Source organism: Dermacentor silvarum, chromosome 11 (genome assembly GCF_013339745.2).
Source record: "Dermacentor silvarum isolate Dsil-2018 chromosome 11, BIME_Dsil_1.4, whole genome shotgun sequence".
NCBI lineage: Eukaryota > Metazoa > Arthropoda > Arachnida > Ixodida > Ixodidae > Dermacentor > Dermacentor silvarum.
Window position 1 is genome coordinate 94,571,405 of NC_051164.1, and position 17,168 is coordinate 94,588,572.

Genomic DNA, 17,168 nt, shown 5'->3' on the forward strand with positions numbered 1-17,168 from the left:
GATAAGATCTCCGGCGCTCTCCGAACCGGCGAGCAACACCGCGAGCGCTCGTGGTTTCATGCGAGAGACGACGATCGTCAATTGAAAACCCGGCGCGGCCCGGCGGCGTTCCTGTTGTGATGGCTCCGTGACGTCACCCTCGTCGCTCTTGATTGGTTCTTCATCTCGCGGCACGCGGCATTTGCCGCAGAAACCATTTCGCGCGGTACGCCGCAAGACCCCCGATTCCTGCCGCTTTTGCCGCGCGTTTCTGACGCGTGTTTTTGCTGCACGTTTTTGCTGCGTGTTTTTGCTGCGTGTTTTTGCCGCTAGCGTGGCCGTACCCTAAGACCAAGGGCGGTAACGCAGTCGCCGCGCGCCGTATGCTGTATGTGCGAGTGAAAACGTGGGAGGGAAGCCGACGACCGCGTCTAAATCTCGCGCGCGCAAGAAAAGGAGGGAGGAAGCGCGCCTTCTTCCGTTGTGCTCGAGGCAGCGGCGAGGGAGCGAGGGGGAGGGATAGCGGGGCGGCGCGCGGTCGCGCAGGCCGTATCTTGAAAGCGATCTGCGTTGGGGCAGAGTCTAGCAGTGTAGGTGCGTCGGCGGCTCGTAGCTTTCTGCGTGCTGTGTGTTCTCGGCGCTCCGTTTGTGTTGAAGCGATAGACAACAGCACGAAGGTCACTTCGGTCGCTTCTCCAGCGGCGCTTCCACACGCCGCCAGCGTTTGACAGGGCGTGTCCGCGCTCATCGAGTCTGATGTGCCACAGCGTGTACCAGCGTGTCGGCAACATCAGCTGGAAAAGGAGAGAGTGCCGGCTTGGCGGGCTAGGCCAGCTGCAGCAAGCGGCAGGATCAGATTTGAATGAAGGGAGGGGGAAAGGTCATGCCCGCGGCGGCAAGATCGCGGGGTCGAGGGATGCAGGGCCGCCTCGCACACGCACGCGCACACGTGCGCTCGCTTCACATTCCATCGCGGCGGAGAAGGTGCTTCCGGTTGCTGCTCGCGCAAAAATGACAAAATTTGGGGCGAAATCTCTAGGTGGTCGGAGGGGAAAATTCATTATATCGAGGGGGTCTCCCACTGCCACTTCGTTACGTAGAGGTCTCAAATACATGTGCTTCTATGGAGTAACGGCGGGGAATCGAAAAACTTCGTTATATCCAGGAATTCGTTATATGGAGGTTCGTTATAAGCAGGTTTAACTGTATATAGATAGAACAACTGTTCAACAAGGTGCATGACCCAGTCACTGGTGGCCGACCAGGTCAGTCGTGGCCACAGACTACACTGATGACCCAGTCCATGACCAAAGACTCAGTCACTGACCAGTGATCGGGTCGTCCATCAGTGGCCATCAATTAGACCCACTCAATGACCAAAGACTCAGTCATTGACCAGTGACTGGGTCCATCAGTGGCCATCAATTACCTGGTCAGTGCAGTCATCTAGTAGCACACGACAACATACATACATACAAGGAAACCTGAATGTTAACATGTTCTAGCTATTTATGCTCATGAATGTTTACTCACGGCCTGTTCTTGGCTAAGTTGTTCTGCCTTAAATGTTGCCCTAAATTATAAATTAACCTAAGTAATTGTTCGAATTAGTCATTTTAATAATGCCTTAGAAACATAGAGAGCTAAAAGACTTTGATGCTTGTTTTAATTAACTAGAGCTAAACTTGCAAGGTTTAACGCCCCAAAATGGCAGAGATGTCGTAATAGGGAACTGCGGATGAATTTCGGCCACTTGGGAGTTTTTTGACACACACCTAGAGTACGTGAGCGCTCTTGCATTTTGCCCTCATTGAAATCTGACTGCATATGCCAAAAATCGAACCTGTGGCCTTGTGCTCACAGCAGAATGACATAACCACTGCGCTACCACAGCACTTTGCTTTTAAGAATACAAGACGATGATGAATGCAATCTGGGGGTTAATTTCCTGGGCCTGGAAGAGGAGAATTCTGTGTTACAACAGTCCATAGGTGACTGTCGGATATAGCCCCCATGGCCAAGGTGTGAATGTTCTGCAGATACTAGCAAAGAGAAAGTTAACAGACATTCTAAAGTCAAATGTTTTACAGAAAGGCATGCTTCAGTCAACTTCTCACCACAATCTCACCTTTTGCAGAGTGTCCACAACAGCTCGTACGAAAATTCGGTACCGCCGGTACGGTTGTAGCTTGCGGTTTCGGAAACCACCGTTCACTTTCAAGTCCCCCAGAACAAACCGTTCAGGCATGTTCTGGCGTACAAATGCTGCCGCTATGTAGGGACCATCTTCATCCAAAGGTGTAGACATCAACTGCAAGACAAGGCCTCAAAATTAAATCGAAATCAAATTAAGGGGTTTAACGTCCCTAAGCAAAGCACACAAGGGTGAGTCTCACACGAGTAAGAATGGTAGTTAGTGCACTGTACCGGTGCTTCATCTAATAAATTAAATTAATAGTTGGGGTGTACGAATACCGAATAGTAGATTTCGAACCGAATATCACGAAAAGAAAGCCAACCGAATATCAGAAAATTGAACAGAAACCTTTGTGATTCCAAATATAGTGCAAAAACACAAGACGGCACATGCTAAAGGGAACACTAAATTCGTATGCCAGCACTGATAACAACTCAGTTCGTATACGAAGGTTCGTAAAATGTTATTTATCGATAAAATGTCTGTCAAATAGAATTAAGTGCTTTTCCCCCTCTGAAGCTGAGGATTCTACTGCTTAGAAAGTACTACTTTCCAGTTTTCTTCCAAGAAACAGGAGGGTTTTTCCATCTTTGTGGCAGGTGGTTTCTGTGGGTTATTGTAAGCTTGTTAAGGCCAATCTGCACGATGGACGAAAGTGGGAAATGCGCATCATGTCACCTGGCATCGCTCCGCGCGGTCATCGGTGCCGACAGCACAGACTTTTCAAATCGACAGGCCCCCGGCAAGTTCGAGCGATGTTGAATAATCGAATTATTTGAGCACTCGGACACCCCTAATTAATAGTGAAAGCATGCCAGTAACCAAACTTTTCTAAAACTCATAGCTCTATATCCCAGGGTTACAGCCTAAATAACATTCCAACGACTGACAATGTGTTAAGCCCCAGCCGCACTGCAGCAAAAACGCACGCGGAGCTCAGCCAGCAGTAAAACGATGCTGCGGCTCTGCGCCGCTACTCAGTTAAGTGAGGGAATGGCGTTTTTTTTTTTTTTTCCGCTTCCAGAAGAGCATTTTACAGACATGGGTGAAAGTTCAGCAAGAACTGACGAGCCATTTCAACGTTGCTGAATAAAAGTGTGTTCATTGCGGTTCGTGTGGCGTTGAATGATGGCGCTCTGCATAATGTGTTATGCGGAGCAGTATCACTCAACGAAACACGAACTTTTGCTATTGTATTTGTCACCGTGTACGCCTATTTTCAAACTTATCGGAACTTGATTTGTGTGATATGACTTTCGGATGTTTTCGTGAAGATCATATCAACGAGATTCCACTGTACAGCAGTTATACCTAATCAGCTAGAACTTATATTCTTGTGGTCATTATCATCTACTGTTTTATCTATTCTTGCTTACACTCGATTACTTGCGCTACGTATGAGGTGCTACCCAAAAGTTCAGAGAATTCAGCCGTTAAAAATATGTGTTGATCATAGCGTTTAATTAGCACTGTCTCCTTCAAAGTAGTCCCCTTGAGCATGTATACAACCATCCCAGCATTTCTGCCCCGATTCCATGCATTCGTGGAACTCTCCATGCGACAGTGTGTTGAGGACTGCCTACGATTCTGACTGGATCTCTTCAACAGTGTGAAACCGACGTCCTTTCAGCCTCAACTTCACCTTTGGGAACAAAAAAATTCACAAGGGGCGAGGTCAGGTGAATATGATGGGTGCAGAAGTACTGTGACTTGTTTGGAAGTCAGGAAATGTCGAAAAACGAGTGATGTGAGAGCGGGCGCCTAGTCGTGAATGAAGAAGCCAGTTGTTCTTGCACTTCTCCGGACGTTTGCGATGAATGCTCTCTCTTAAGCGCCTCAAAACGTCCCACTAAAGCTCGCTATTCATGGTTTGTCCAGGAGGTACGAATTCCTTGTGGACAATGCCATGTAGGTAAAAAAAGAAAAAAGCCACAATGAGCATGGACTTCACATTGCCACGAAGTTGACGTGCCTTTTTCGGCCGCAGGGAATTTGGCGACTTCCACTGCGACGACTGCTGCTTGATTGCAGGATCGTAGCCATCATCCCCGATTATTACACTGGATAGGAATGGGGGATTGTATCTGACTTGTTGCTTCACTTTCGTACAGAGAGAAACACGGTGCAGCTTCTGTTCGCCACTGAGCAGTCTTGGCATGAATTTTGCAGAAATGCGCCTCATGTTCAAAACATCTGATAACATTCACTGAACTGTGCCGTACGATTGTCTTACAATGTCGCCGACATCATGTATAGTTAGCCTGCGATTTCCAACGATAGCCTTACGAACTTCTGCTGTCGTTTCCGGGGTTGTGCTCGTTGACAGGCGTCCAGAACGTTCATCGACATCAATACACATTCCACTCTCTTCGAAGCGTTTATGCAATAAAAACGCCCTACTTCGGCTCATGGCGCCGACTCCAAAAGCGTCCTCTAGCATACAATGAGTTTCTGCTGCAGTTTTGCCAAGTTTAAAACAAAACTTCATGCAAATCCTTTGCTCCTTGAAGTCTGCCATATTGGTTGCTAAGAAATGCGCCAAATCAGTGAAACATTGCGTTGCAAAACAACCCTCCGAAAAACAATACTTCTCAGATGCAATTCGTTCAGCACACTGATCCGCAAGGCATACTGCCAGCTACATCTAGAGGCAGAAATGTGTACCACACTCAGTTTGCGCATGCTTTTCAAATTACCAGAACTTTTGGGTAGCACATTGTATTCATGCGCTGTTGCACTGCCAGACAATGGCCCATGGCACAAGTCCACCAGCACAACATTAGCGCCACAAGCTTCATTTTTCAAGCTACAAAGTTCAGGCTTCATAACACAAATCCTGTGTTTGCTCCACAAGAACAGTTTGGTACAGTGAACATAGTAGTGCCATTTGCTCATATTAGGGCTTTCAATACATGGCAATGGATGATGGTGGACAAACGAAATGTGAATGCTAAACATATAAGACATTTTTCAAGTAATAACTTGAAACTGCAATTTCGCATTCCTACATATGCAGTTGAGCACAATTGCGCAGGACGAAAATTAAGCCTGTGAGTCAAGGACACACCCACATCAAATAAGGAGGTGAGAGCGGAAATAAGAGAACAAATTCTAGTTAGTCCTAGCGTGTGAATATTACAGATTAGTGCATATTATAGATTTCCATCAAAATAATTGTGACATGCCAATTTTGTTTTGATTGTATGCATTCTATCCTATATGCTGTAATAGACCATAACCTATAGCTAAAGAGTTACTCCTTTACTTTGACATGGATGATGGCTTTCTGTATGTTAGAATGCTACTGTGGCATTCCCCCTGTGTTACATGCTTCGATGCACTTACTTAGCACTTCACCTACTGCCTGATTGGTCTACAGGCACACTGTACTTAGACCAATCAAATGGATGTTGTTTGTAAGTCATTTTTTGCAATAAAATTAACAGAATGATTAGTTACACTTCACTTTTTTCAAGATAGTAAAGTACTTTCAAGAAGCGTCACATTTATGTAGTAGCCATCATTTTGTTGAAGTGAGGCCTTCCTCCATATTAGAGGACCTTCTTCACAGGAAGCTTACCTGGCCGTTCTGAACTACAAGACCTCTTCCTCAATTACTATACTGCTTAAGTAATAATAAACTTCAAACTGCCCTGTAAAAGACATCCGCAAACCCACACACACCTCTTCTATCTTGTAATCGTCCGGCTCCTTGGTGGCAAACTCTGAAGGGACAACGACAAGGTAGTACTGTTTGATGGGACCATACTCTTCTGAGGCTTTGGGCAGGATGACGGTGATCTCGTCCCCGTTGCTGATTGGCCACAGAGCATCCGGTTTCACCATTGGCTTCGGAGCTACACAAAAGACAGCCCAAACGTCAGTTCATCCTCACTTGAATAGTTCACTCTTCACATCCTCTGCTGTGAAGTCCTTAAAAGCTTTTTGAAGATTTCTTACATTTTTACTTTTTTTGGTGTGAGATAGAAAGATTAAAGTGAAGAAATTTGCTAGCATTGATGCAGCTATCTGTGTATTTTTTGTAGCATCTAAACGTAGCTGTTCTGCACTACTTAAAGCAAAACACTTCAGGTAGTCTATGAAAAATTTTAAGTATAGATTCTCAGTTTTTACGTGTCAGAACCATAATTTCATTATGAGGCACGCCGTAGAGGGGGAGACTCCGGATTAATTTTTGCACTTCGGGTTTTTTAACATGCACCGAATGCACGGTACATGCATTTTTGCATTCTGCCCCCATCAAAAAGCAGCTGCCACGGCCGGGATTCAACGCGCGACCTCGAGCTAAGCGGCGCAATGACATAGCCACTGAGCTGCGCGGCGTATGGTGTATTCAAAGATACACTGCGCACCGCCGTAGATAGCGTTTAAGTATTACTTGACATTTGTTGTTAACCTCTTATCGCCTGAATTTTTAGCCTGAAGAAAAAACCATTTCGTCTGCAGATAAAAAGTATACTATGTGAGGTTAGAACATCCCAAAATTATTTTCACATCATTTGGTGAGTAAAATTAGGCACGTTAAGAAAAACTGAAACGGGCTTTTAGCATGAAAGGACGCAGTAATAGCCGCAGGTTATCGCTGTGTACATACTCCGAGGTTGAACCAACTCGCATGTTATGGCAGCCTGTGAAACAGTCAGTATTGCAGATACGACGACTACAATATGTGCACCTGGATGGATGAATGCGCATGACTTCCTTGGGGTGTTCATCATCGTTGCAAGTACCATGTGCAGGACATTGTTTTCTGCGCACAGACATTGCTTTTGGGAAAACGGGGGGGAGGGAGGCAGCAAAACTTTTTTCGGAAAAAAAAAAAGGATGATAGTATTCTGTTTACAACTTGATGCTTTTACATGAACAGCAGCGTTTATGACCAAAAAGTGTCGCAATGTGGGCTTGTTGGTTCCCGAACAGTGCTGTGTCTGTGTTCACGTGCCCTCTATCGTCCTCATATGTATGTGCTACACTAGTAGTAGAACGAAGTATTGTTCCCATTCAACAGATTCAACTTTGCCACCCTAAGTGCCGCTACTCTGCGAGGGTTCGGCAGTTGAGCGGGAACACTATATTACCTCTTGTTGGCTAGGTTGTGGGGTGTCCAAGAACCACAAAGACAAAAGTATGGAGGAATTATAGGACAACCATTGTGCTCACGATGCCTTCCGGGGGGGGGGGGGGGGGGGGGGGGGGGGGAATGCGGTCTGTGGAGGAGTATTGTTGGTTAGCAAACAGCTGTGCAAGGCAGCCAGTTTAGAATGTTTTGCAGATTCTTTATAAAAACCCGCTGCCCACTCGTCTTTGTGAATGGAAAGAAATGGTGCTTTTTTCAGTCATTACTTGATGCAGAAATACAAGTGGGGGAAAAGGAAATATCTGCCAATCTTATGCACATGTGATAACCAGTGTTGCAAAAATTATGGTGCGCAAATGGTAAAGTAAATGTTATACAAACGTAACGCTAATTACTGAAATGCTTGCAGAAAATGACGTAAATGAAGTGTTATTTTATGCAAGTAGAATTTTAACGATGCAAAGGCAATCGAATATTTAACCAAACATAATGCAGTCAGGCAAGTTTAATGTAATGATGCAAATGTTTAGATGCAGGTGCCGGCGGGCGACACAAATGCACATCAAAAGCACACACTCACTGCGCGGATGGCTTATGTTGCCAACTACTTGTGTACCCTTCTGTTGTTGCAGACTTCTTTACTTCTTGCCTCTCATAATGGATAGTGGGCATCGATTGTAGTGGGAATGTGGAATGGCAACACTATAATGACGACGGAGTGATTACGATGGAACCACGATGGCCTGATAACCGCAGCATGATGACTACAGAGTAACCACAACTGCATGATTACAAAGGCGTCACGATGGCATGTGAAGAAGGAGTACCAACAAAGAAGTAACAACAACAGAATTAATGACAATTTAATGGTGATGACTGAGTGACGACGACAGATTTAAAACGGTGACGAAGGAATCACGATGGAGTGATAAGGACAGAGGGACGCCGGCAGAATGATGACTATGTAACCACGAAGGCCTGAGGTCCATGGCATGACCACGACAGAATAACAACGATGGAAGGATGATGACTGAGTGATGACGACAGGGTGAGTAACGACAACATATTGATGACAGCGGAACGATGACGATATAACCACGAAGGCTTGAGGACCACGGCATGACGACAGCAGCATGACGTTGACAGCGTGCCGATGACTCCACGATTATGACGAGGTGCTGACTGTATGACGACGTGAAGACGTCAGAATGATAATGGCATAATGATAACAAAGTGAAGAAGACACGTGACGAACGAAGCGTGACAAAAAAATGACGATGATGGAATAATGATGACGGAGTGATGACAGACTATAACCGGTATCTGGTCTGCACTATACCTGGATGACGAAGGAATGACGACAACAGCGTGACAATGAAAGTGTGTTTGTGTTGCTGTACGCTGATGCTTGCGTACATTATCTGCCGCTTGGGCCGCCTCATTTTTCACTATATCCAATGCTGGCTTGCACTATACCAGGGACGTCAATCGTGCAAGACGGTAGCCATCAGGCAGCAGCCAGAAGCCAGCACCCGACACATGGCCAATGACACATAACCAGTGACCCAAGTTATTGTATAACTGGCAAGGCAGTAGCAACCAGCGCTAAAAAAATTGGAGGGAAAAAGCTTCGCTTTAGAAGGTGCTCGAAAACAAGGTAAAGTGCAAAACGAAACCTGCTGCAGTCAAGGGTAGCAACAGCAGAGATAAGTGTTAATTGTTTTCCAACGGGATCTTTTAGTAAGTGGTTTGGCCACTGCATGGAAGACAGCGCACACAATTTTGCAAGTCATTTATTGCTCAGTCGTGCTTCCTGCTTTGTGCACATGCACATGCTAGATTTAAAAAACACTGTTGAAGCATTGGGCCAGAACTTCGATAGGATCATATGATGCAAGTTTCACTCACTTTCGGTGACCTGCTGCCCGACTTGGCCTCCTTCTTCGCTCAAGAGACGTTTGGATGGAACTCGAAATCGTGGCTTTGTTGTCGGTTAATACTTTTTTGTAGTCTCCATCACGTGACACATATCATTATTTGATCACACACGAGAATTGAAGAAGCAGATTGTCCGAAGTAGGGCTACTCTCTGCGTTACAAGAAGCTTCTGCCAAGATTATGACATCGAACGTTTTCATCATGCTCGCCTTCGTAGTTCGCAGAAGAATAAAGCCTAGCAGCTCCGAGAGATTTAAAAGCGTTGTTTCTCGACACCCACTCCTGGCCGACGTCGTATGACTTCTGAAGACTGCAGACATGTTTTGTTAGAATAGGCTCTTCAGCAGCAAGCAGCCCGTGCTGCATTGAGAATGCAGCTAGGAGACAGGCCATGGCTGTCTGGTGTTGAGGGACTGGGCAGGGGCGATTCTGCTTAGCAAAACTCAAGTTTATTTACATAATGAAACAGGGGAGAGGCGGGGCATGCTTTTTGCATTCTCTAGACGGGCAAATCCTAAGGTTTGTTGGACTACTTTATCATCCATGGTACGGTACTATAAATTCAAAGCTCGTCGTGCCACAGGTAGCGATGACAGTTTGGTGGGGAGCAACAATGCCCTAAGTTATTCATTTAACAGAGCTTCATCAATGCACAGTCTCGTGATGGGACGCATGGCTAAACACATTAGACGCTTTTGCTCATCTCTTCTTCTGTGTGTGCATCTTTTTTAGCGCTAATCCTCCTTGATAGTTACGGTTAAGTGCAATGCGGAATGCGGGAAAGGTGCTTCTTGGTTGCAACCACAACGTTGTGTTGCTATAGGCAGGGCACTTTCTTGTTTTCTTGGAACGCCAGCGCGACAAACGCACTTAGCATAGCGTTGATCAATACCCTTCCATCGCCACAGGCATTGCTGATGCATCGTGCTGGGAGAAATAGTAGGCTAAGCTGTGCTGGAAAACACAAACTTCATCCAGGAGAGGGCGATGAGGGAGGAGACCTTGCTGGGCGCAAAGTTGCCCCACCGGTCTCTATCACTGGCCTCATGAGCAATTCTGTCAGCCCAAACTGCAGCCCACTTCACACACTTTTTGCCGACTTTTTTTCTATGAAAGCAGCACGTCCCTTTTGCCTATTTGGTAACATGAGACAAGCGAAAACATTTTGGAGGGGAGGGGGATCGCTCCCCCTCCCCCCTGAGACTGCCACTGTGACATGCTCACATATTATTGTTGGATGACGAAATGACGTCATGATGGATGATGAAACATGACGTAAAAACTCATATTCGGTATGTCGCAAAATTGCGACATAGGAAAGGTTGAGGGGAAAGAGGAACCCAACAGCTGCTACTTCCGAATACACTAAAATAAAAACCTATCTTAAATGTAATATTTTGGCATTATCTTGACACAAACAGGACCCAAGTTTAGGCAGAAGAACTTGAGTTTTTAAGCAAAGCTTGAGTTGTAAATTGCTGTTGCTAGACCATTTGCCGAGTCACGGTAAGAGGCTTACAGTCTGAATGCGACTATGATAGGCATGCTTTAAAATTACCTCTCACATAAACTGAACACTTCTTGGACCTTTTCTAGCTTGTCATATTAATAAATGTTCTATTAGCCCTTTAAGGACGAGACATATAAACACTCGAGAAACATGTTTATTTTCCATCTAAATATGCAAGACACACCAAGAATAAGCATAATAAATGAAAAGAAACATTTTGTGGAAACTTTTTCAGCAATAGGGGGGCAACACCAGGCAGAAAACTGGAAGTGGGCTTCATTCGAAGCTCTATGGCTTTGTTTAGAACTTGTACAGACAGCGCTCATCATATGCAAACCATAGGTGTACATTACATTTGCTTTACACTACGTGTGATACTACTGTAGCCGAAGATCTTGCATTGACCTATCTCCTCTGACCGTGCTTTCAGAAGAGAGTTGCGTGCCAAACTTCTCTTTCTCGTCCTGCGTCCTTGCTCTAAACTCAAAAATGGCACTTGCTGCTTAGTTAACCAGAAATTCTATTCACAATACAGAAACTCGGCAATGAAACAAATTTTTTTCTGGAGTGTTGCCTGTAGGTAACACGTGCCGATTTCTGAAGCTTCGGTAAGAACACATTTTTACTAAGAATGGTAGCTGTTGGAATTAGGGCCCATTCATGCTGACTACCGACAGTGATTGTGAGACCAAGTTGGTCGTCATGCTCGAAAAGCGACCATTTAGGGACAGTCGCTTGCTGCTCAATCTTTCAGTCGCGCAACTGCAGTCGCAAAACTGCTGAACCAATCAGATGAGCAGCAGCAGGGCGTCTGTATATGCTGACGCTTGTATTACGTGGCAATGGCATTGCGAGCAGACGTGAATCACATATCGCGAGACATTCCAATGAGGTGACTGGCCGCTCGCACTTGCCGGTGTGAACATTGGTCGCCTTGAGTCGCTTTTAGGTCACCAGTCGCAATCGGTTGCGCGACCTCCTCAAGTCGCCGGTGTGAATGAGCCCGAATTCATTTCAACTCCAGAAGCCCACTACTCAGTGCCCCCACCTGATGCACCTAGAAACTGTTCATGTTAGTCCTAAACTTACTACATTTTTGCCGCTGTGTTCCTCAAAATGTGCTAAGTTAGTTGGGCTTTTGCAAGCTATAAGTTAAAGCCTTATGTCACTCCAGCTCACCAGTAGTCAATGCCGTACCAAAGAAGAAACCATGTAATTAAGAATATCGAGAAAGGACCAGTCACCGGCCATGGCAGTGGTGACCATGATCTTGGCAGGTGGCCGGTACGACCCATCCCGTGGCACAGCCGTCAGGTTGACCTTGTAGCTTGTGAAAGGGATCAGGTTCTCGATGGTGTAGTTTGTCGTGCCAACGTCCAACAGGACGCTCTGTGGTGGGATCGGAAGCTCCTGAGGGCTGCCTCGGCTGTCATAGAACTCCTTGTGTGCACTGTACGAGATCTGTGGGCCAAGACATGGGCAAAGCAGGAATCAGCCCTTTGAAAGGTAGTCGCGGTGACTAAGCAAGTGTTGTATTTACTCGACTTTAATCAGTACTTTTTTTTTTGCAGGAAAATGAAGTAAGCACTAGAATCTAGTGCGAAAACGAAAACTGCAATCGTGACAACCGATCATCACTGGCTTTAAAGAATTGCTGTTATTCAATCCACATGTTGCTGCAGGAGCTGCAGCTTGTGTGCACCTAATGAGTTTGTTCAGCTGCCATTGTCTATTAGGTGTTTTAGGCAATTCGGTACCTCAAATGCTGTGAACGGCATTGGCGATGAGATCCTCTGGGCTGTTGATGGTAATGAAATGTTCTGTGACAGTGACGATGAGTGGGTGCCACAGTCCTCTGTGGCTCAGATGCAATAAATTTACATTTCCAAGTGAGAACAAATTGCCATATTATTCTTTCGTTTGTGTTGTCTGGTTCTCTTCTCTTGTGTCCGTGTCTGCGCACTTTACCATCTTTCACAATGGGACTCTTCAATTATCCGTCCCCGACAGTCCCAGACTGTCCGAGGCGGTGTTTTCAGCCAATGAGTGTTGCGTATGCAGCATCTCAGACAGTCTGCGACTGTCAGGGATGGATAATCGAAGAGGCCCAATGAATCCCTACCAACTAGCTCAAGTTCCTGTAGTTCTTATTATTTCTCTTACAATAAAATTTTGGTTGTCAGGTTTATTAGGCCTAACTCTCGCTTCCCGCACCTTATAACTCTCACTCCACCTTGTGCGTCCACTCGCACACTCTGCACACACTGGAGGGATGTCATCACAGCCCGTGTCTTCTGCCACCGCGCTCAGGGGCGCCACATACTCCAACCCCCCTCACCCCTACGGATGGATGTCCACGGCTGCCACCACGCCCAGGGCGCACCACATACTCCCCTCCCTATGGATGGGTGTCCTCACATGGTGAATGAACTATCAAAAGCATTGCACTTGTCATTTCTGGCTGTGAAAATCTAGTGCGTATTGCAATAGAGGGCATGTTGGAATTAAGCAAATGTGGTATGTCCAAGACCTGAACACCTTTGATACATACATTCATGTGAACTTAAATTGGAGGTAAATAGAAGTGAATACAAAATCGGAGATTACTGCATATTCTATTGTGGTTGATTGCCGTTTACTTCGTGCATTTTCTAGACACGATTGCTGGACTAATTTTAGTATTATGGTTTAATGCGATAGCATTACGGGCCCCGTGTCGCATAAAATCCGATGTCGGCGTAAGCGCTGGCGTCTGTGGTGGAGAAAATCATCCCAAACCACTCCTACCACGCAGGCCCCAAGTGTGGTGCAGAGGCGTTAGTGAACAAAATTGAATTTCTCAAAGTAAAATCGTCATAAAAATCGTAAAGTACGACTTAACTACAACCTACAGACATGATAGCGTTGGATTGTAATTTGAATGTACGAGAAAACATAATTCTGTTACGAGGAAATTTAAACCGGCATTCCTACCACATCAACAACGGCACGTCCCGGTAGGTTACTCGCGAAAACCTTATCCAGATGGCGCTCGCCTCCTTGGAAGCATAAAACGGTAGCAGCGCGCAGAGGTGAAGGTGGAGAAAAAAGAAAGCTGCAGTTGCCGGGAAGCCTGAAAAGCACTCAGGGATCTTTGAATGATATCGCTCTAAAAGACTAAGCTTAAGCGTCCTCCAAATTTTTGTTTTTGACATTTGTACAATAACTTAATCTAATTAATGTAATTGGTGTTGCCACACCCCAATCACCATGATGTCAAAGCTAATTAGCATAATTCATGACATCAAAACCTAATTACCATGAAGTACCCAACCTAACCTGTTGAATTATACAATACTTTGATCTTCGCCAAACAGAGTGGACACTGGGAAATTATGCCATTACTGACACAAATGCCCAAACGTTTTCCTAAATGCACATTTAACACTAAATGCTCTTTAAAAGGTACCTATTTCAGAGGAAAACCGAAACAAACTGTGAAGATGTGACGGACTTGCACATCCTGCACCCCATAATAAAACCAGGTTGAACAGCAAGGACTTACGTTAAACTTTATATAGTCTAGACGTGTAGGAGGTCGCCAAGACAAAATCATGCCGTGGGTGGTCACACCGTAGGCTCGCAGCTGTGTTGGAACATCTGGAAGTTATACAAGACAGTGTTGTGAGACACATTGCAAAACTACAACGCAGTCCGCAAAGCTAACGTAATGGTCTCATCCCAGTAACCATCACACAATGACGGAAAATGTAAGAACAAAACTGAGAAGGATTGTGTTAAGAATGCTACCTGCACATAAACACAGTTATAATGGCTCAACTATATTTTCTTTCTCGAAGCCCTCCTCACGTAATAACAATTCTGTACACCCAGGGCTTCAATTTAATCTGGACCAGCGCAGAATTCTTTAGTATACATTAGAGCCTCAAGTTGGGCTGGTAATCTAATGCGAAGAGCGGAAGAGCGGCACTGGTGGTCTATTAGTATAGTGGCATAGGTGCCAAGGAAGGAAAATGAAGTCAACAGCGGCAGAAGATTAGACAGAGCAATGAGATTAAGAAATTTGCAAGCTTAGGATTGGCTCAACACACGCAACGGAGGAATAGCAGGTGAATTGCTGGGAGAGATCCTCATTCTGCACTAGGTTTTAACTGGCTGGTGACTCAAGCCTTAATACAAAGGTGCACTTGGCTCCAATTAAAATGAAGCAACTTCAACAGATAATCAAACCCATAAACCCATGCTATGTATCAGGTCACAAAAACAGCCATGCCACTTCAGTGGAACTTAGCTTTAAAAGCCCCAGCATTAGCAGCTTGTTTCTCAACTATATTTCCTTTCCCAACAGGTCCCTTAAATGTGCACTTATAAAGAGCATAGGATCTATCATGACTGTAGTTTCTAATGACTTGTAGCAAGTGCACATCACAACCGCTTTCTTGAAATACCAATGTAACAGTGATTCTCTGCATAACTTGCCTGTCACAAATAAAAGATTACTCGGATGGCAGGAGTGCTTTTGAATTATTTCTCGTCACATACAACTCGTCTATTACAGCAATCTGATGGTCTCGCTGACGACTGCAGGAATACACAAGAATGTGTAACTGTGCTACTGACGCAACGATGAGGAAGCCTGATGCATGTGCAAAGCTTGACCAACCTGTGGGTGTTACTTTGACGGTCACCAGGTCAGAAAGCTTGCCCAGGGATTCCCGCGTGTATGCGGCCACTCTTATGGCGTAAACTGTGTGGCTTTCGAGGCTCGTCAGCTCGGCTGACCAGGTGAGTGGCACTTTCTTTACCGCCCACTGATCCAGGTCTTCCACGGCCGTCTGAGCGTACAGCACCTGCAAAAAAAAAAAAAAAAAACCCCATTGCCGTGAGTCAGGCCACTGAATAAAACTTACAAGCAGCTACAAGAGAGTGGTATTCAGTTCGAAACACTTTGAAACGAGGACATGAAGCAGATACATAGGCGCCTGGTCTCAAGGTTCTCGCGCTAGCAAGTTTATCTGTCGTAGGCCATAACTCAATTCAGTAAAAACTCCGTATAACTTCGTTACATCCATTACTGCATGTACTCCATTATGAATCTTTCAGAGGATTTCAAGAGGAATTTCACTCACTTCGTTATAATCATTATTTAATTATATCCAGTTCCTTTATAATGACATTTGGGATCATTTGACTGTATTTGCTCAGCTACAACAGAGTTTGAAGATGGATTAATCGGTTTGTGTTCAACAAGGTGAACCGTGTACTTAGATTTAGGCGCACATTAAAGAACCCCAGGTGGTCGAAATTTTCCGGAGTCCACCACAACGGCGTACGTCATAACGAAATCGTGGTTTTGGCACGTAAAACCCCATAATTTAATTTTTTACGTTGAGACCCACCTGCTGTAAATATGGGAAAGGTTTCTGTTTTTTGGAGATAAACTAGAAAACAACACTTTCTATGCAATAAAAGACTGCCATAAAACATAGGTCCACTATTAAACTGAGAACCTCATTGGTAATCAGCTCAACATATTGTCACTAAATTTTTAGCTTCAGAGGGAGAAAAGCCCTTTGATTTTATTCAACAGACATTCTATTGATAAAAAAAAATAATTAGAGACCTTCATATACTAGAACTGAAGTGTAATCAGTGCTGGAATAGTAATTTGGAATTCCCTTTAGTAAGAGTAGACTGTACTGTATATCTTGATTTCTATGTACCTAAGTTACTCCTAGCTTGCTACATGTTTGCTTTGCTCCCGAGCATGTGTAGCACTGTGTTTTCTTGCCAAAAATTTGCAAGCATTAAACTTTGTCATAAATTTTCTAATAGTTGATATTTGATTCGGTATTTGTTTTTTTTTTTTTTTTTTCCCCTGATTTGATTCCATATTCGACTCGAAACCTACTATTAGATATTTGCACACCTCTGCTTTTGGGACATATGAACACGGTTTAGATAAAAGCAGTACTGAATGATAAAATATTGAATAATTACAGAGGTCTACTGCACATACTAATTTTATTTATCTTGTGTCATAAGATGACACTAAATAAGATGAAGTGCCATGATGAGGCATCAGAGTTATGCAAGGACAGTTGCAAAATCATGTAAACACACGAGACCCCACCTGGTAGCCAAGGATATCTCTGAAGTAGGGCATCTCGTCCCACCAGACCTCGACCGACTGGTCAGAAGTTGCCACAGCTTGTACGTTGGTCGGAGCTGATGGAATGTCACCCGGAGTGCTAGCCGTCAGGTTTTCACTCCAGGGACCACAGCCTTTGGCTGTGCAGGCACGCACACGCATGATGTAGTCCGTCTTCTCATCGAGGGAGCTGCAGCCATTGAACGTTGTGAACTATTACTGCAAACTAGTAGTATAACTAAATCTCCCTCAGCCCTGGCATCAAGTCTACCATTTCCATGTCGACTGTGAATGC

The 17,168-nt window shown here is 44.9% G+C and overlaps 1 protein-coding gene across 4 annotated transcripts in view; it reads right to left on the bottom strand.

The window, feature by feature from the left end:
• LOC119434041 (tyrosine-protein phosphatase Lar-like) overlaps positions 1-17,168 on the bottom strand; it is a 99,520-nt gene that overhangs the window by 28,506 nt on the left and 53,846 nt on the right. For all 4 annotated transcript variants that reach the window (XM_037701344.2, XM_037701343.2, XM_037701346.2 and 1 more), the window contains 6 exons: positions 16,856-17,063; positions 15,386-15,572; positions 14,267-14,361; positions 11,967-12,183; positions 5,861-6,033; positions 2,108-2,290 (listed from right to left, as the gene is read on the bottom strand). In XM_037701344.2, coding sequence (XP_037557272.1) covers positions 2,108-2,290; positions 5,861-6,033; positions 11,967-12,183; positions 14,267-14,361; positions 15,386-15,572; positions 16,856-17,063 — 1,063 coding nt within the window. The remainder of the gene's footprint in view (positions 1-2,107; positions 2,291-5,860; positions 6,034-11,966; positions 12,184-14,266; positions 14,362-15,385; positions 15,573-16,855; positions 17,064-17,168) is intronic.